At 43.8% G+C, this 20,074-nt stretch overlaps 1 protein-coding gene across 5 annotated transcripts in view; it reads left to right on the top strand.

Annotated features, from left to right (window-relative positions):
- Positions 1-20,074, top strand: part of birc6 (baculoviral IAP repeat containing 6) — a 134,993-nt gene that overhangs the window by 35,112 nt on the left and 79,807 nt on the right. For all 5 annotated transcript variants that reach the window (XM_085243020.1, XM_085243021.1, XM_085243022.1 and 2 more), the window contains exons 9-28: positions 637-695; positions 2,004-3,662; positions 9,677-9,826; positions 9,914-10,139; positions 11,154-11,314; positions 11,493-11,624; positions 11,794-11,925; positions 12,335-12,501; positions 12,877-13,010; positions 13,147-13,308; positions 13,432-13,563; positions 13,962-14,059; positions 14,160-14,307; positions 14,420-14,553; positions 15,403-15,549; positions 15,634-15,821; positions 16,417-16,728; positions 16,904-17,003; positions 17,208-17,422; positions 17,559-17,767. In XM_085243020.1, the coding sequence (XP_085099146.1) occupies positions 637-695; positions 2,004-3,662; positions 9,677-9,826; positions 9,914-10,139; positions 11,154-11,314; positions 11,493-11,624; positions 11,794-11,925; positions 12,335-12,501; positions 12,877-13,010; positions 13,147-13,308; positions 13,432-13,563; positions 13,962-14,059; positions 14,160-14,307; positions 14,420-14,553; positions 15,403-15,549; positions 15,634-15,821; positions 16,417-16,728; positions 16,904-17,003; positions 17,208-17,422; positions 17,559-17,767 (4,665 nt within the window). The remainder of the gene's footprint in view (positions 1-636; positions 696-2,003; positions 3,663-9,676; positions 9,827-9,913; positions 10,140-11,153; positions 11,315-11,492; positions 11,625-11,793; positions 11,926-12,334; positions 12,502-12,876; positions 13,011-13,146; positions 13,309-13,431; positions 13,564-13,961; positions 14,060-14,159; positions 14,308-14,419; positions 14,554-15,402; positions 15,550-15,633; positions 15,822-16,416; positions 16,729-16,903; positions 17,004-17,207; positions 17,423-17,558; positions 17,768-20,074) is intronic.

The raw sequence follows: 20,074 nt of genomic DNA, 5'->3' as shown, positions 1-20,074 counted from the left end.
TTATTAATAAGGATACAATGTTTTAGAGTTGACCAGCCCTTTCAGACTCATGGATTTTATAGTATTTCCAGTACAGAGAATGTTCCTGATACAAATTGAGAAGAAAATGTTCTTTGTTGCAGCATGTTTCTCCTGACAAACTCCAGCATACATTTCTATTCTGTATTCAACAGTTTATTTATTAAATTAATTATCTATAAAAACCCTATACAAAATGTATATTCAAAAATTAACTGGTTGAGTGTGGGGGGAGCATGTATAGCCAGTATCAGAAACTAATTTGAGCGTATAATGGCATCTGCTTCTTGGGATTTTTGTGGTGAACATAGGTTTGAACTGATTGGTTTGTTCTGCTTTAAGTAGATGATAATGACTTGTCTGTGACATAAAATGTGACAGTTTAGCAAGAGGTAATGCTTTTCTGTTATGTGAGGAAAAAAGGTGAAAGTGTTTAAAAGGGGAAAAAAAAGAGAAAAAAAAAGAATAAAGAAAACCAAAAAAATACAATAAACAATGTAAAAATAAAAGTAAAAAGAAAGAGGGATTTAACTTAGTATTTGTAAGTTTTTACAGTCAGGGTTCTTAGTTTTTGTTTTATGATATTAGTCTTGATTTTTCTCACTTGTTGTTTTCCAGTGATGACCAGTTGGAGGACTCAGACAGTGATGAGCATTCCCGGTCAGAGTCAGTAACAGGTACAAGCATTTGTAACTTCCTTTTTTTTTCTTCCTTTTTTTTTTGTAAAAGTTCAAAGAAACTATTGACATTGTTGTAGTTTCATTTAGATATTTCTTTTTATTTTGACTTTGACTTAACATTGATACTAATATTACTTTGTTTCAAATATTTCATGTGTCTAGCATCTGGTATTTAAAGTTTTATATTCTTTTTGTTGTTTAATGATTGTCAGCAAGCATCTTCTAGGTACATTTTTTGGCAGTAGGAGCCTATTACATTCTGCAAATTGCTGGGAAACCAAGTGAAAGTACATATTTCAGGGCAAAAAATTGTCACGGAGTTCAGTGTTTCTCTTTTTTAATAAATAGAATGAATAAATAGAATGTTTTAATAGTCTGAAATCATAACAATCATGAGATACTATGAGTGCACTAAGTTCCCAGTAGGGTTGGGTGACTGGACAAATATATCGACGATAGGCTGAGCCCATCGGCCATCGTTTTTACAAGGGCGATTTACTTATTCATTTGCCCATGAGTGAGTTTGCTAATAATGATGGAGCAGTCAACAGGAAAAAATAATAGGGCTGTTTTAACAGCACCCTCTTTCATCTGTGCGCAAATGCGCCCTCCTCAGAGTGCACCGAAATGCTCGTTGATGGAGCTGCAGAAGCTGGTGATAGCCCAGCATACTCAGCGGTGGACACGTACATGCTGTGCAAGTTTGTGGTGTTTCAGTACTTTGCTCGCACTATATGTCTGCACAAGTGGCACACTGCTGTGGTTACATCCTTAGGTTTAACTCTTTCATCCCAAATTGGCAACTTTATATATATTTTTTTTTAGGGCTGTCAGCGTTAACGCGCCATCATCACGACTAACACAATTATCAGTTAACCCATCTGTTGTGCAAACTGAGTCAAAATCCCTGAAATGTCTCTGTCAACGCATTTCGGGCAGTTTGTCCAAAGTTTATTCATTCTGTGCTCTAGATGGGTTGAGCGCGTTAAAAATTTGAATCGCGTTAATCATGACGACCGCGTTAACGCTGACAGCCCTAATTTTTGGGGGAAATTAGTTCGTCCATGTTTGGACTTCTGTATTGTTAACACACAAATCAGTCCGTGCATGATTACATTGCTCCGCCCATCAAAAAGTCTGCGAATATTTTGCCCATCGTCGATTATTGGACTGACAATTGTTGGTTGGAAGATTTTTACAACCCTATTTCCCAGCCTCATTTAAATAATGTTGTTTGAATTACTGATTTTGTTATAGTTTGGCGAAGACTAACTTGGACCATTTTTTCCCCCCCTTCTCTTTCAGGCCAGCCGTCCCAGTGGGAGAGCATGGATGTGAGCCTAGGAGTGACGGCACTGAGTGTGCTCCAACAGCCTGAGAAGCTTCAATGGGAGGTAGTAGCCAGTGTGTTGGAGGATACTGTTAAGGACCTCGAGGAGCTTGGTGCCAACCCCTCATTAAACCAAACTAAGATTCATAACCAGGCCAAAACAAAGGACAAGGCCCCTGACCACCACAACATTCCCTTTCCTTGCTTGTTGGCTGGAGGCCTGCTCAGCTATCGCTCAGCATCCAGTGTTCCCATGGTTCGACCTACAACCACAACCACAGCTACAACACGCAGGACCGCAGATGGTCCACTTAGGACTCATGGGACCGAGCCCTTTCACCCTGGACCTCTACAGGAACAGGGTCCTATGGAGATAGAGACTTGTAATCCTCAAACTGCAGCACAAGAGCAGGGTTTCTCTAATTTAGCAGGTTCCCAACCTGCTAGCCCCTCTTCTCTTCCAGCTGTACGCAGGACTATACCTGTGCTTCTGCTGTACAGTATCAGAGAAGTAGATGACAAGTCCTCAGGACAAGTCTTTGCTCAGATGAATAACCTAATGAGCAAGGGGCTCCATGAGGAGGGCTTCACTGTGCCACAAATCATTGAGATGGAGTTTGACACCCACGAGCAGCTTCTTCTTCAGGACCCCCCCATCACTTATATTCAGCAGTTTGCTGATGCTGCCAATCTGGCAGGGTTGGATGGGCATATGGAAAAATGGAGCACACTGGCTGCAGCAACAGCCTCCAGTCCGCCTCGACCTGGAGCACTGGTACAGTGCTTGAGGCTGCCCAAACAGCTCGAGGAGGAGAATCTCTATGTGGACTCGATAACACCCTGCTGGGATGGTGTGCACCTGCTGGTTGCCCTGCAGCCCTGTGGCTCTGAGTCTCTGAGTGCTACAAACCAAGTAGAAGCTCTTAATAATCTCAACCGCCTGCACTCTGCACTCTGCAGCCAACGAAAAGCAGACCCCTTACATCCAGTTGCAAATGGGGTGGAAGGCCACCACCCAGGTGGATCGCCACCACAGACACCGCTCATCCTTCCCCCAGGAGACCAGCAGCAGCAAAGGTCCCCAAGTGATGAGAGTGGAGGTGGATATCTTGCACTATACAAGCTCAACTATTCCACCCGTATTGTCACCTTGGATGAGGAACCTATCAAAGTACAGCAGATCTGGGACTCTCGGGATGCCATTACCTCCCTTATTTTGCTTCCTCCTGATGTGCTTGACAGCAGGGAAGATGACAGTGAAGAGGCTCCTGAGGAGGCTCTCCCAACAACTCCAAAAAATAGCTCTTCTGGGCTTGGAACAGGTCCGTCAGGCTCTGCTGAATCTGGAACTGGGACTGTGTGTGGAGCAGCTACCAACAGCAGCAATACTACTGTTACCAGTCCCTCCACCTCTGCCTCCACCCACAAAGACTCCAAGCGGCTGGAGGTGACAGGCCTGGGCCACCTGGTGGTAACCACACGGGCTGGGTTTATTATGATACTGGACCTGTCCACACTAGAGGTCCTAGCTAAGGTGGAGCCACCTAAAAAGGAGGGGTCAGCAGAGGAGACGGACCCATTTGTCTCAGTTACCTATTGCTCTGGGACAGATCGCCTTTGTGCCTGCACCAAAGGTAGGTTTTTCCCTTCTTTTTGTTTCTGCATATTTCCCTGCTGACAGTATTGCTGCTGATGGAATAAATAAACAGACTTTATCTTTTTATGAAAGTTTTTCTTTCATGTGTGCAAATTTTCTTAGACTTATATCATCATATTATGTATTTTATGTTATAACTCATTAAGTCTAGTGTAAAAGTAGTGCCCTTTTGTTCACAAAGTTTATGGGTGTTCTGTATAAAACAATTAAGGGTCGGATTTATGTTAGATTCTTATTAGTAATCTCAACATAAAATCTGGGCCATGTGTATGTCAGTACTTTGGAAATTCCTTACTCATCCATCCATCCATCCATCCATCCACTTTCTTCCACTTTATCTGGGGCCGGGTCGCGGGGGCAGCAGCCTAAGCAGAGAAGCCCAGACCTCCCTCTCCCCAGGCACCTCCTGTAGCTTATCCACTCAGCTCGTGGCCATAGGTGAGGGTAGGGATGTAGATTGACCAGTAAATTGAGAGCTTCGCTTTTATGCTCAGCTCCCTCTTCACCACGACGGACCGGTGCAGCGTCTGCATCACTGCGGCCGCAGTGATGCGGCCGCAGCACCAATCCGTCTGTCGATCTCTGGCTCCCTTCTCCAATCACTCGCGAACAAGACCCCGAGATACTTGAACTCCTCCCCTTGGGGCAGGAACTCATCCCTGACCCGGAGTGGGCACTCCACCCTTTTTTGGCTGAGAACCATGGCCTCAGATTTGGGGGTGCTGATCCTCATTCCCGCTGCTTCACACTCGGCTGCGAACTATTCCAGTGCAAGCTGGAGGCCCCCACCCGATGAAGCCAACAGAACCACATCATCTGCGAGAAGCAGAGATGAGATTCTGAGGCCACCAAAGTGAATGCCCTCCGCCACTTGGCTGCGCCTAGAAATCTTGTCCATAAAAATTATGAACAGAATCAGTGACAAAGGGCAGCCCGGGCGGAGCCCATCACCCACCGGGAACGAGTCCGACTTATTGCTGACATTGCGAACCAAGCTCTTGCAACGGTTGTATAGGGATCGGATGGCCCGTAGCAATGGGCCAGACACCCCATACTCCCGTAGCACCTCCCACAGGACACCCTGAGGGACACGGTCGAATGCCTTCTCAAAGTCCACAAAACACCCCCCAAGTATCCTAGGGAGTATAAAGAGCTGGTCCAGTGTCCCGCGACCAGGACGAAAACCGCATTGTTCCTCCTGTATCTGAGGTTCAACTAGCGGACGAACTCTCCTTTCCAGCACCCTGGCATAGACTTTCCCAGGGAGGCTGAGGAGTGTGATCCCCCTGTAGTTGGAACACACCCTCCGGTCCCCCTTCTTAAAAATGGGGACCACCATCCAGTCCAGGGTTATTGCCCCTGATCTCCACGCAACATTGTAGAGGCATGTCAACCAGGACAGCCCTATAACGTCCAGAGCCTTCAGGAACTCGGGGCGGACCTCATCCACACCAGGGGCTCTGCCACCAAGGACTTGTTTAACTGCCTTAGTGACCTCGCCCCCAGAAATTGGTGGGTCACCCCCCTCATCCACAGACTCTGCTTCCTCCTCGGAAGACATGTCAATGGGACTAAGGAGGTCCTTGAAGTATTCCTTCCACCGCCTGACAATTTTCTCAGTCGATGTCAGCAGCGCTCCACCAGCACTATACACAGTGCAGTGCACTTTTTCCATGGCCTCTCCAAACTCCTCCCACACCCGAGTTTTTGCTTCAGCCACTGCCCGAGCCGCATTCCGCTTTGCCTGTCAATAACTGTCTGCTGCCTCCGGAGTCCCACAGGCTAACCAAGCCCGATAGGACTTCTTCAGCCTGGTGGCTCGCTTCACCTCTGGTGTCCACCATTTGGTTCGGGGGTTACCACTATGACAGGCACCAACCACCGTGCGGCCGCAGCTCAATGCAGCAGCTTCGGCAATGGAGATGCTGAACATGGTCCATTTGGACTCAATGTCCCCAGTCTCCCTCGGAATGCTGTTGAAGCTCTGCCGGAGGTATGTGTTGAAGATCTCACGGACTGGGGACTGCTAGACGTTCCCAGCACACCCTCACTACGCGTTTAGGTGCCCCGGGTCTGTCCAGCGTCCTCCCCTGCCACCTGATCCAACTCAACACCAGGTGGTGATCAGCTGACAGCTCAGCCCCTCTCTTTACCTGAGTGTCCAGAACATATGGTCGCAGGTATGGTGATACAATTACAAAAATCAATCATCGATCTGCAGCCTAGAGCGTCCTGGTGCCATGTGCACTTATGGACACTCTTATGTTTGAACAAGGTGTATGTTATCGCCAAATTGTGATTTGCACAGAAGTCCAATAACAAAGCACCGCTCGGGTTCAGATCAGGGAGGCCGTTCCTCCTAATCGCCCCTCCAGGTCTCGCTGTCGTTACCCACGTGAGCATCAAAGTCTCCCAGCAGGACAACAGAGTCTCCAGGTTGAGCACCTTCCAGCATCCCACCCAGGGACTCTAAGAAGGCTGGGTACTCTGAACTGCCACTCGCAGATGACAGTCAGGACCCGTTCCCTGACCCTAAAGTGAAGAAAGAAGAAACCCCCTCATCCACCAGGAAGAACCCCAACATCCTTACTCGGTTTCTCTTGTTTTATTTTAAGTAGTTGAATTATTTTATGAAATAATTGGACTGTGATTTTTGAAAAATATAACATAAATTTTTTTTAATGTTTTATTCTCTACATGATGCAGTATTATTTCTTGAATGAAAGGACATTTTGCATAACTAGTGAAACAACACTGTGTTCATAACAATGATGGAAGATGTCATCGAGTGACTCATTGGTTTGTTTAAAAGCTGTTGACTAGAAAGATTCCAGCATTTGTTTATTTTCTTTTTCTTGTGTAATATATACGGTGGGACTAATGAACCAGCAAACACAGATTTAGGTTGAAATCCAGCTCTTTGCGTGAAAACCTTTGTCTTCAGTGAATACACATGAAGAAGTTAAACAGTGTAATGGAATGCTATACTGCAAAAGTCTTAAGCCACGTATGATTTCGTTATATTCTACAAGGAAAATGGGACATTGGTGCAGTGATTTATTGAAACAAAAATAAAAAAGAATTCTCAAGAGCTTAAAAGTCAGTATTTGTATGTTGTAGTATGGTTGTCTTTTATTCTTTAGGCACGCCTTCTTGTCATTTCTTTAAGTAGTCTTCAGGGTTCTTGAAGTACTTTCCAAAGCTCTTCTTTGGATGTTGGCTTGATTTTGTTCTGTTGTCTATGTAGATGATCCCACACTATTTGAGGTCTAGGATCTGTAGGTAGGCCAATCCATGGTGTTCCATTCTGTGTTGAATGTAGGTATGTGTGGTGGGGCGTGGTCTGTGGTGCCGCATGGACGCACCTGCACGGCATCTGCAAATCACACCCGCGGTGTTAAATCACGGGGAAGCAGGGTTGAGAGGGTTGTTATGGTGGTGTAACAAAGAGGCAGTTATACTGTCAGCTCATCTTGATTTATTTTCCTATCTCTTAAATACATGATTTTTAGATACTGTTGATCTGTTGTAGGTAATTCCCTTTCATTGAACTTACTCAGTGCAGCAAATATAATATGGGATGTCATGTCCCTCTGTGTCCTGGCTGAAGATGCCTATTCATATCTTTAAGACAGATTGCTCGATTGACTCACAGGTAATCTTCATCCAACTCCAAAGGCAAGGAGAAACCTGTCAATGTACCTGCAGCGAGCTAGACTAACCACAAGGAGTATGTTAATGAATTAGCTGAGAATGAGCCAGAACCATGCAAAGGTGCTGTTTCCCCTCATGTTCTTGCTCCCTGAGAGATGCAAGTTATGATTATTTCTTCATGATGTAGCTCCTTATCCCTTATCCCCCCGTAGTCATTACAGTTGTGCACATAGACCTTGTTCTTGAAAATATATATATATAAGTACACTGTCTTCCAAATTATTTTGCTAATGATATTTTTCTCTGATTTTCTGAAATAGTCAATTCAAATGACAGTCAGCATAATTTTTGAGTCATCAACCATTAGTGTAATTCAAATGTTACTGAACAAACCTCCCAATGAGAACGGTATGTTTTTCAAAAATAAAAAACTTAAAATGCACTGTTCCATATTATTAAGCACACAGTTTCAAAACACTTTAAAGATTGTAGAGAATTGAAAATGGTCATTTGTTGAATCTGCAGCATTAGGAGTTCATATTTAGAGAAATCAAGTTTTTTTTTAATCAAAAACATCTTAACAGGGCAAGTTACATATTAACATAGGAACCCTTATTTGATAGCAGTTTCACAGTTCTTGCATCCATGAAACTTGTGAGTTTTTGGAGAGTTTCTATTTGAATGTCGTCGCAGGATGTCAGAATAGCCTCCCAGAGCTGCTGTTTGGATGTGAACTGCCTCTCACCCTCATAGTTTTTTGCTTGAGAATGCCTCAAAGGTTCTCAATAGGATTGCGGTTAGAGGAGGATGGGGGCCACACCATGAGTTTCTCTCCTTTTAGGCTGATAGCAGTCAATGATGCAGAGGTATTCCTTGCAGCATGAGATGGTGCATTGTCTTGCATGAGGATGATTTTGTTGCGGAAAGCACGGTTCTTCTTTTTCTACCATGGAAGAAAGTGGTCAGTCAGAAACTCTACATACTTTGCAGAGGTCATTTTCACACCTTCAGGGACCCTAAAGGGCCAACCAGCTCTCTCCTCGTGATTCCGACCCAAAACATGACTTCACCACATCCTTGCTGATGTTGCAGCCTTGTTGGGACATGGTGGCTGTCCACCAACCATCCACGACTCCATTCATCTGGACCACCCAGGGTTGCACTGCACCCATCAGTGAACAAGACTGTTTGAAAACTAGTCTTCATGTAGTTCTGGGCCCCACTGCAGCCATTTCTGCTTGTGAGCATTGGTTAGGGTTGACCAAATAGAAGATTTATGCACAACTCACAAGTCTCTGGAGGATCCTACACCTTGACTTTTGCGGGGCTCCAGAGGCGGCAGCAGCTTCAAAAATATCTGTTTGCTGCTTTGTAATGGCCTTTTAGCAGCTGCTCTCTTAATCTGATGTATTTGCCTGGCAGAAACCTTCCTCATTGTACCTTTATCTGCATGAACCCATGTGTGCTCTGATTCAGCCACAAATCTCCTAACATCATAGTGATTACGCTTATGTTTTTGTGAAATATCTAACGTTACATGAACATTAACGTGTCCAAGGCATTCAACTATTTCACTTTTTTAGCAGCAGAGAGATCCTTTTTCTTTCCCATATTGCTTGAAAATGCTGGTCTGCTTAATAATGTGGAACATCCTTCTTTAGTAGTTTTTCCTTTAACTGGGCTCACCTGGCAAACTAATGATCATAGGTGTCCGAGATTGATTTCAGTGATCCATAATGACCTGAGACACCATTCCTTCCATGAGTTTAATTGAAAAACAACTTATTTAATCTTTATGCCACTTAAACACATTTTGCATAATAATAACAAAGGATGAAGCAAGCTGTTTTATCTGTTTACCCTTGAAGGTCCATCCTTTAAGATCTACTTGCTGATTGGCTGCCCCTTGGAAATAGAAGGTTGAGTTGCTGGTGGTTTAGGGTTATGTGCTCACAACCAGAGGCGTTTGTCTGAGAGCAGAAGAAGGTCTTATGTGGCCTTTCATAATGTTATGAAAAAGTTGAAGCATTACCAGGACAAAAATTAGACCATTTTGTTTCCTTTTCATATTATTTAAGACAATTTTCAAATTGCTAAATGACAGTTAGAATTTTCTTAGAAGTTCTTCAAATTGTTTTGTCTGAACAATTTCACTGTGAAATTACTACCAGTGTCTATATTTATTTATTATTAGAACAAAATAACAATAATTTAATATGAATTTATTATATGAAACAACATAAAATCTCCTGAATAAGGATTAATATTTCTGAAAAACTGGAGGTTCTTTTTAGAGTATCTTTTTCTAATGTTTTTTTTGTTTCTGCTCTCCTGAAGGTGGAGAACTTCATTTCCTTCAAATTGGAGGTGTGTGTGAAGATGTAGATGACGGAGACATGTTTATTGATGGCCCCCTTTCTAAAGGGGCTGAACTGCTGCTTGAGGGGGCCAAACCCTCCTCTAACCCTTCTAGCCCCGGGATTACAGGTAGACCTGTCTCTAGACACACTGAGTCAGTAATTCACTACATCAGTTTTGATGCGTAACTTAAAAAGTGTTCTGGCCTTTGTTTAGGAGTGGACCTACTGGTAGATCAACCACTGACCACAGAGATTCTGATGTCCCTGGTAGAGCTGACACGCTTTGAGACTTTGACCCCACGCTTCTCAGCCACAGTTCCCCCGTGCTGGGTGGAGGTGCAGCAGGAGCAACAACAGCGACGCCACCCACAGCACCTTCATCAGCAGCACCATGGAGATGCAGCCCAGCACACACGTACTTGGAAACTTCAAAGTGACAGGTAGCAGTTTTAATTATCTGTACTGTTATGTCTGAGCTAGTGGCTTTATAGTGTAGGGATGCAAATTTGCCTAACAAGTGAAAGACTGCAGGAGAAAACACAGTCCCACAGGTTTGTGAGGAGATTTTTCTTTAAGAATCACTCTTCCTTGAAATCTTTGCCTGTTGCCAACAAAGATAACAAAATACTAACTTTTTTTGTATGTATTAAGTACCGACTAGTGCTGTTGTACTGGTTTCTCCCTTCCCTGCTTTTACTGTCAGTGTAAATGGACCTCTCACATAGTGAGCAGACAAGAGAGGTGGAGCAAACATTTGAGCCAAGTTTAGTCTCTTAGATAACTGTTAGATTGAGCAAGAGAAGCAGACAGGGAAAGCATTAACGAGCTAAGCTTTTTAATTTTAGTCAACTTGAGTTTGTGCTAAAGTAAAAAAAATGTACAGAAAAAAGAAGCTGTTGGTGTAAAATCATCAGATCCTTTGCTCTTACCCTTAGCTTTAGTATGCTAGCCCACTAGCAACAGGTACACTCCAGCTGACACGCAGGGTAGAAAATCCAAAACCGTATAGAAATGACATGTACGGATCAACTCGTTGTCACCAGTCTGTGTTCCGGGTATCAGTAACACATCTCCCAGTTGATAACCAACATTTTGAATATTTATTTATGAATCTGCTGCTAATGTATCAAAACAGTTGTCAGTCTTGTTTGCTAGTCAGGTCTTCGCACATGTTCCAGTCACACTTAGACATAACTCATGTTTTGAATCATATGTACTTGAATCTCAGCTATAATCAACAGTTCTAGAGCAGCAAATTCTACTTTTGGTTTCTGTTTTGTATCTGAAATCTTGATCATACTTTCCTCATCTACTGGAGTTACAGACATTTCACCATCAACTGGTATGCTCACGAGTCAGTGTGTAGCTTGACATGCTTAATATTTGAAATGGTTGATAATGTGATCGTGTAGGAATACTTTCTTTAATAATGATGACCTCTGTTCTGTCTTCAGCTCTAGCTGGGATGAGCATGTGTTTGAACTGGTGCTGCCCAAGGCCTGCATGGTGGGCCATGTGGACTTTAAGTTTGTCTTGAATGCCAACATCGTCAACATTCCTCAGATCCAGGTCACTCTGCTTAAAAACAAAGCACCTGGGCTGGGCAAAGTCAGTGGTGAGGACATTGTTTTTATACAATTAATGATTGCTTTTAACCAGCAGTGTTTCAGATTAAAGCAGCTTTCTTTTGGGGGGAAGTTTTCATCATTTCTCATTCAGTTAGTATGTATTTTATTCTTACTAGATAGAACTGACTTTATACATCTCAGTATTACTCCTTATCGCTTCAACAGAAACAGCTGTGGACAGGCAGATCTCGTTCCCTCTTTCCAATGTCCTTCATGCAAATGGGGAGAGAAATGGCCAACCTGTAATGCAAGACTTCACAGAGGACATCCAGTTCATGGACATAGAGGAGACATCAGGTCAAACATTTTAGGCAGTTTGAATTTATAAACACTTATTTGCCCTGCAGATGATCACTCACCTAGAACCTTTCATTTCAGATGATGATTCGACTTTGAAATTATTTCTTTCTTTTTGTAAATAAACTGTATGTAAACATAAAATTGTGGTTTCATATGCTTATTGCAGGCTCCATGTTGTGTCCATTCCTGGAAGACCACAAGGAGGACATCCTGTGTGGTCCAGTATGGCTGGCCAGTGGGCTAGACCTCTCTGGCCATGCTGGTATGCTCAGCCTCACTAGCCCCAAGCTGGTAAAAGGTAATAAACACATAGCCAGGTCTTAATTTTCAGTATATCAGACTAAAGCAGTTTCAATAGCCACCTGAATCTCGTACTGGTTTAGAATTAATATTTGTTTCTCCAGTGGCATTGGTGATCATCAAGACTGCCAAACACACAGTTCATTTCAAGTTGATGTAAATATAGGAATGATGACAATAAAGTTAATTTGTCAAACCAGTATTCCAAACTACTTTGGAAGCCCTTTTATTTGGAAATTCATGGTCAAACTCCTAGATCGTCGTGACATAAACAATTCAGTGAGATGGTTATAATGCTGACTGTTAGATGTGAAATGACTTCCTGATCATAGCCTGCAGTTCATATTCATCTACACAGGTGTGTGTCAGTGTTTTACAATTGTCCTGTTGATCCCTCTCTGCTGCAGGCATGGCAGGAGGGAAGTACCGCTCTTTCCTGGTTCACATCAAGGCAGTAAGTGATAAGGGCACGGAGGAGAACCCCCGCCCCGTGGTGAGAATGCCTAGTTCCAAGCCTCAGGGCACCAAAGCGCACTCACTGTCAACCCTCCTTCAAAGGGCTCAGGCTTCTAAGGTACACAATTACAGTTCCTAAGCCAGTCAGATGGCACATAAGTGTTGGATTTCATCAAGTTACAGCCCGTTTAGAGTAATGTTTCTATATGTTTTGTCAACCGAGGCTGTCGGCTCATTTGTTTCCACTGAAAGTGGAGAGTTTATTTATTTTTTAAATAAAGAAAAAAACGGAAGATGTAACTTGATTGGTCCAAAGTGAACTATTGAATAATTCTTATACTATGAAAAGTCTTGTTTTTGCAATCATTTTGTTTTCCAAGATAAAAACATTCCAAAAAAAATGAACAGCTGGTCTACCCTTGACTTTGTGAAACTACCAAATGCCAAACAAAGCCACATTCATGTATTTGCTACCTTTTATTTTTGTGTGTAGGAGAAAGTCTCCGCAGTGAAGACGGAAACCTCAGCTCCATCAAAGAAAGTAGAAAACCTGCGAGGATGCGACCTGCTTCAGGAAGTTTCAGTCACAATCAGAAGGTTCAAGAAGACGTCAATTCCCAAAGAAAGGTCAGATAACTGCTGAGGTGCTGCTGGCACTGTGGTCAGGTTAAACATTTAACACAGATACATTTTTGCTTAGATGGTTTTTGTGGTGGTTTTTTACAAGTTAGCTGGTCTGTGTCTGCTGCTCTGTCGTTTTCAGGGTCCAACGCTGTGCAATGCTGCAGTTCCCAGACTTCCATGAGAAGCTGCTGGATGCACTGTGTCGGCGAACAGAGGGCGACCCAGCCACGGAGCATGCCCAGAGCCTCATCCTAGATATCTTGTGCTGGCTGGCTGGGGTCTTCTCCAATGGACCTTGCAGGTAGAAGTCAACCTGGAGACATACAGATATAAGATAGCATTACCATAAGGGCTCTAGATTATACATGACCATCACGTTCACATTGTACTAATTGGAATATTGCATTTTGTGTCCTGTTTTTAGCCTAAAAGAAGGAAAGGAGAGTCTGCAGGTGAAAACCAGGACGAGGCTTACCGATATTGTACGGGTGTGTTTCTTTGAGGCTGGCCGGAGTATAGCACACAAATGTGCTCGCTTTCTTGCACTTTGCATTAGGTAAGAAGCCTGTTTGAGCCAAAGATGCAGACAGTTCTTTTACAATTGGGCAAATTTACAACTTAACACGCATAAGGTAGAGGCCTTGTTCACTGATGGAGTGCTAAGATGCTGTTTGTTAGGCAGGTCCACTTATTTGAAAAGGGAAGAGAGACAGAGTGTGCAGTTAATTTCTCACATTCGGCATAAAAAGAAAGTAATGGGTGCTCTGCTGAATGCGTTGTGTCAGCCAACATTATGTTTTTAAGGGTGAGAGGGCTCTACCACAAGTCAAGGCTTACATTAGGGGTTATTAATTTCTTGTAATGTAACATGTGTTCTCTCTTGGTATCTTGTGTTTTGTTTTTTAGGTTTACTTAAATAAAATAACAAGCACGTAGTTTTGTTTCTTGTTACAGTAATGGGAAAGGAGAACCAAGTCAGCAGGGTTTTGGCGTGAGCCTTCTGAAGGCTCTGCTGGACAATATGCCTTACTTGCCTGCAGCAGCAACTGGTGGTGAGTGATTGAGCAACATCTAGCACTCTCCCTTGTCTGTGTTTCTTGACTGTCCAGACTTGATGTTTTACCCTCTCCTCTTTCTTCTGTGGGCTTCCAGGCTCAGTGTTCTGGTACTTTGTGTTGTTAAATTACGTGAAGGAGGAGGACCTGGCAGACTGCAGCACTGCTTGTGCCTCCCTGCTCACCGCCATCTCTCGACAGCTGCAGGACCGCCTCACACCACTGGAGGCCCTGCTGCAGACCAGGTATCTGTATAGCTCTTTAGTCTAAACCCTAGGTTCATAAATTACGTTTTTCTCATCTTATCGTCACCTTATTTTATCCCCCTTTCTTGGATGTTTATCTATTCGTTCCCAGGTACGGACTGTACAGCTCTCCATTTGACCCAGTGCTCTTTGACTTGGAGGTCAGCGGTTCCTCATGTAAGAATGCCTTCAACAGCAGCATCGGAGTGCAGTCTGATGAGATCGACCTCTCCGACATACTCTCAGGTATGAGCACTAAAACTTCACAGGAATTTCTTTCTGTGACCACTGACCTGAACTTGCAGATCTTAAAGCACTGCTCTCCTTTATCACAAGAAGGCTCTATAATGTGAAAATGAAATACATTTTAATGACCAAGTCTGCTCTGACACCTAGTTGAGAGGGGAAAAAAACTCAAAGCATCTTTTACCTCGCAGGGCTTTTTAAAGTACAGTGTGCAAAATATACACTGAACAGTTTCATAATATCTACTATATAATCATTTCAAACTACAGACTTTTCTTGGCTTGTCAGATTTCAGTGAGACTTTTTGCAACTTCTGATTTGGCCTTTCCTGTTGAAGCTGCAACTTATGTGGGTCTACCCATCCACACACCAAAATTGCACCTTCACTGGACCTGAAAGATTCCAGTCAAGCTTTATGCAAAAAAAAGCAAGCTAGTAAACTGAGAAACCCTTGAAGCCCATCAAGTGGAGACACTTCTGTTGAAATAAAATTCCACAGGGTAACTTGAAAGGAGGCTGAATAAGGTGCCCCTGAGTCCTCCCTTAGTTAAGCTGCAATAGGTCTGTACTAAAAAGTGTGGGGTTTTTTGGTGTGTGTGTGTGTGTGTGTGTGTGTGTGTGCACCCTCTCCAGTCACCGTCAACAAGCCACGGCAACTGGCTGCTCCTCCATTTGCCAGTTCTGCTGGGGGTTTCTTCTTGTTAAAAGGGAATCTTTCTTTCCCACTCTGACCAAGTGCTTATGGAAAAAATTAAAAAGAGCATTATGTTTTAAGGGTGAAAGGAGGAACTCAAATGCTTGTTAAGCATATTTTTTTTCAGTTAGTTTTGAATGTTGTATGTTTCGTAGGGAATGGAAAAGTGAGCAGCTGTGCAGCAGCAGAAGGCAGCTTCACAGCATTAACAGGACTCTTGGAGGTGGAACCTTTGCACTTTACTTGTATCTCCACCAGTGATGGCACACGGGTGGAGCGAGATGACGCCAGCATGTTCACTGGTAACCATTTGATCTTAGCTTGGTTTTAGCTGAGGTTTTAGTATGGGAACTGTCCTTTCTTGAAGTTGTATTCTTTGTTTCCAGTGAGTACATTTGGTGTGACCCCAACAGTGGGCGGCCTGTCAACGGGAACGGTTGGAGAAGCTTCTACGGCTCTGAGTTCTGCAGCTCAGGTGGCTCTCCAGTCGTTGTCTCATGCTATGGTGTCAGCAGAGCAGCAGCTGCAGGTCCTGCAGGAGAAGCAACAGCAGCTGCTGAAGCTGCAGCAGCAGGTGAAGAACTAGTTCAGTTATCTGGCCTGTTTAAGCTGCAGGAGCTCAACAAAACTCAATGACAGGAGTGCGGTCATATTAGCATTTTCTTACCCTAAGACAGACTAGCTATTAGAACACAATAGAATAGAACAGAATAGAAATGGTTCAAAAGTAAATAATCACACACTAGGTAGAGAAGTGATGAAATAGGAGTTTGTTTGGCACTGGTTTCTGAGAACCAAATGACCAAGTTATAAAACTTATTTAGCAGAAATCTTTATGACATGATGATGTAAGAAAAAGTCTCAAAGGTTCATAAAGGATATGAAGCCAAATGTTACAGATTGTTAATTTCTTCCACCGAGAAATGCTATTATTGTAGCAAGGACTTGATACAGTTTAAAAACCTAACCACAGTTCATGGCTGTGGAAACCATGTTCTGACTGGACACTAAATGTTTGCACAAAACTGAAGAGATCCAAGAAATTAAAAGACAAGAAATGCTGAAAGCTTTTTCCAGTTTTGGATTTCTCTAAAGTTTGCCATGTTGCTCTAATACAAATCTAGTGTTTTTATCCTGTGGCTGTAATATTCTTTGTATGCTGTAAACAGAAGGCCAAGCTGGAGGCTAAGCTGCATCAGACCACCTCAGCAGCAGCAGCTGCTGCCTCAGGCGTGGGACCTATACACAACTCTGTGCCTTCAAACTCTTCCTCCGCGCCAGGCTTTTTCATTCATCCTTCTGACGTCATCCCCCCAACACCTAAAACCACACCCCTCTTCATGACCCCTCCTCTCACACCCCCCAATGAGGTGGTTTCTGCAGCCTTCAGTGCTGAGCTGGCTCACCTGTTCCCTGGTTCCATGATGGACCCTGGGCCTGTCAACCTGGCTGCACACAAGAACACACAGAAAGCCAAACCAGTTAGTAACAAGTAGCTCCATGCTTTGTGGCTATTTATCCCTGAGTCATTGGGATATTTATATAGCTATTGCTGCATATATCACTTTCAACAAATGATTTTAGATCTAGATAGATTTATCTAACTTGATAGATTGCTTTGCAGTAAAATGAGAAATGTCTCTCTTTCTGCCTCAGAGCCCAATGGGCAGTGGTCTGGCTTTGGCCATTTCCCAGGCATCTCACTTCCTGCAGCCTCCTCCACATCAGTCAATCATCATAGAGCGGATGCACTCGGGTATGTCATGTAGGACTATTCCATATTGACCACCTAACCTAGTGCTTAAATATCAATATTTTAAGACTAGAAGATTCTGAAACTTTCTGAAAGTTTTAATCATGTTTCATTTGTTGCTAATTACGTTAGGAAATACCGTCAAATTAAATATTTGTGGAAAATAAACTGAGCTTGCTCATGAGTGTGCTATGTTTTTCCTCCCAGGAGCTCGCCGTTTTGTAACTTTGGACTTTGGCCGTCCTGTTTTGCTGACGGATGCTCTGATCCCCACCTGTGGCGACCTGGCCTCTCTGTCCATAGACATCTGGACTCTGGGTGAGGAGGTGGATGGCCGCAGGCTGGTGGTGGCCACAGACATCAGCACCCACTCCCTCATTCTGCATGACCTGCTGCCACCACCTGTTTGCAGGTTCATGAAGGTCTGTTTCTCTCTGTTTTACTTTGGGGCAGAGTTGTGGGTTGGCTTACGTGATGTTTTAAATTTCTTTGTTGAGTTAAAAATCTGCCGCAATGATGGATGTAATACTGCTATTGTGGGCTGCCTCATATTCTCAGATCACTGTGATTGGGCGCTATGGCAGCACCAATGCTCGTGCTAAGATTCCACTGGGCTTCTACTATGGCCACACTTATATCCTGCCTTGGGAGAGTGAACTGAAGCTGATGCATGATCCTCTTCGGGGAGAGAGCGAAGCTGCCAGTCAGCCAGATGTGGATCAACACCTGACCATGATGGTGGCTTTGCAGGAGGACATCCAGTGCAGGTGAGACAGGAAGTAAAGCAGATACAGATGCCTCATTTGAGTTTGACTATAGCTTCATTGAACAGACTTGAGATATTTGGTGGTGTCTGTGGCTCAGGAGGTTGAGCAGGTCATCTCCTAATTGAAAGGTCAGTGAGTTGATTCCTGGCTACTCCAGCCTGCATGCCAAATATCTTTGAGCAAGATACTGAACCTTAAGTTGCTCCCGATGTGTTTATCACAGTGTTAATGTGTGTGAATGCTAGATGGAAATGGTTAAACAAGACATGTATAAAGCACTACAATGTCGTGAAAAAGAGTTTGACCTCTTCCTGATCTCCTAATGTTTGTGTATATTGTATATCACACTTTTTATATCACTACGTGTATCACAAGGTTTCAGATCATCAAACAAACTTAATTATTAGATAATGATAACACAAATAAACACAAAATTCAGTTTCCAAATGAAGTTTATTATTATTAAGGGGAGCTGGTTGGTTACCCTAGCAGCAACAGCTGCAATCAGGTGTTCACAGTAACTCCCAAAGAGTCTTTTACCGCACTGTGGAGGAATTTTGGCCCACTCATCTTTGCAGAATAGTTGTAATTCAGCCACATTGGAGGATTTTCAAGCATGAACCCCCCTTTTAAGGTCATGCCACAGAATCTCAATTGAATTCTGGGTCAAGACTCTGACTAGTCCACTCCAAAGTCTTCATTTTGTTTTTCTTAAGCCATTCAAAGGTGGACTTGCTGGTGTCTTTTGGACCATTGTCCTGCTGTGAAACCCGAGTACGCTTCAGCTTGAGATCATAACCAGACAGCAGAATTCATGGTCCCATTTACCACAGCAAGTCTTCCAGGTGCTGAGGCAGCAGAGCAGCCTCACCAGCTTCACCACTGTTCAGAGTTTTCTCCATTTGTGTATAATGGATCTGACTGTGGTTCAGTGAAGTTCCAAGGCTTAAGAAATGGCTTTTAGCCCTTTTCAGACTGATAGACATCAGTGATTTTGTTTCATTAGATCATGGTCTGCTTCAATTTGTCAGATGGGTTCTATTTAAGTGGTTTCTTGATTCAACAGGTCTGCCAGTAATTAGGCCTGACTATGTTTAGTAAAACTGAACTTAAATATCCAAAAGTTGATTCTGCTCATCTGGACGTAGCATTTTGTGGGAGAAACGTTTCGTCACTCATCCAAGTGACTTCTTCAGTCTCAGCTGACTGCAGGTTTCCCCAATCTTATAAACAGTACATTTACACAATGACTGAACCCAGCCCACTGAAGGAACAATGGGCTGGGAGGTCAGTTCCTTAATCTTAATATGCAAATTCTCATGACCATTGATCAACAACCACTGACCAAAACCCACTGATCAAAGACCACTGATCAATGGCCATGAGTACCATTCACAGAGTTGGGGAATGGCTGCAATCATAGCATTGTAAGATGGCGAAAGCTGTACCCTTAAGCCCCCTCCTCAATTCAGAGATGGTCTTTCCCTTTTCACGTAAATGGCCTCCTTGACTCCGCGCTCAAACCAGCGTTCCTCCCTGTCCAGGATGTGTACATCCTCATCTTTGAAAGAGTGTCCACTAGCCTGACGAGGTAGCTCTTCTGTGTTGTGCCGTCCGCTTCGCCAGAGGTTGTTTGGTTTCCCTGATGTATAAATCCTGACAATCCTCCTGGCACTTAACAGCGTACACTATGTTACTCTGTTTGTCTCGGGGGACCCGATCCTTGGGGTGGACCAATTTTTGGCGCAGCGTGTTTTGGGGTTTAAAAGCCACAGAGACCCGGTGTTTAGAAAAAATGTGTCTCAATTGCTCCGATACTCCTGACACATATGGGATCACTACAGGGTTCGCTTGGGCAGCGGTTGTCCTTCTCTCCTGGATCGGCTGGAGCTTTCTTTAGGTGCCTTTCCAGTTTTGACAAAGGTCCACCTGGGATAACTTAAATAATGTAGTGATTTCATCTGAGGGGCGATCGTGGCTCAAGAGTTGGGAGTTCGCCTTGTAATCGGAAGGTTGCCGGTTCGAGCCCCGGCTTGGATAGTCTCGGTCGTTGTGTCCTTGGGCAAGACACTTCACCCGTTCCCTACTGGTGGTGGTCAGAGGGCCCGGTGGCGCCAGTGTCCGGCAGCCTCGCCTCTGTCAGTGCGCCCCAGGGTGGCTGTGGCTACAATGTAGCTTGCCATCACCAGTGTGTGAATGTGTGTGTGAATGGGTGGATGACTGGATATGTAAAGCGCTTTGGGGTCCTTAGGGACTAGTAAAGCGCTATATAAATACAGGCCATTTACTATTTACCATTTACCATCT

The sequence above is a fragment of the Mchenga conophoros genome, linkage group LG13 (genome assembly GCF_057382185.1).
Source record: "Mchenga conophoros isolate Kocher_MC1m ecotype Shallow Benthic linkage group LG13, M_conophoros_male_GT1.1, whole genome shotgun sequence".
Lineage (NCBI taxonomy): Eukaryota > Metazoa > Chordata > Actinopteri > Cichliformes > Cichlidae > Mchenga > Mchenga conophoros.
Note: the sequence above shows the minus strand (reverse complement) of the source record. Positions and strands in the feature narration are given on the sequence as shown.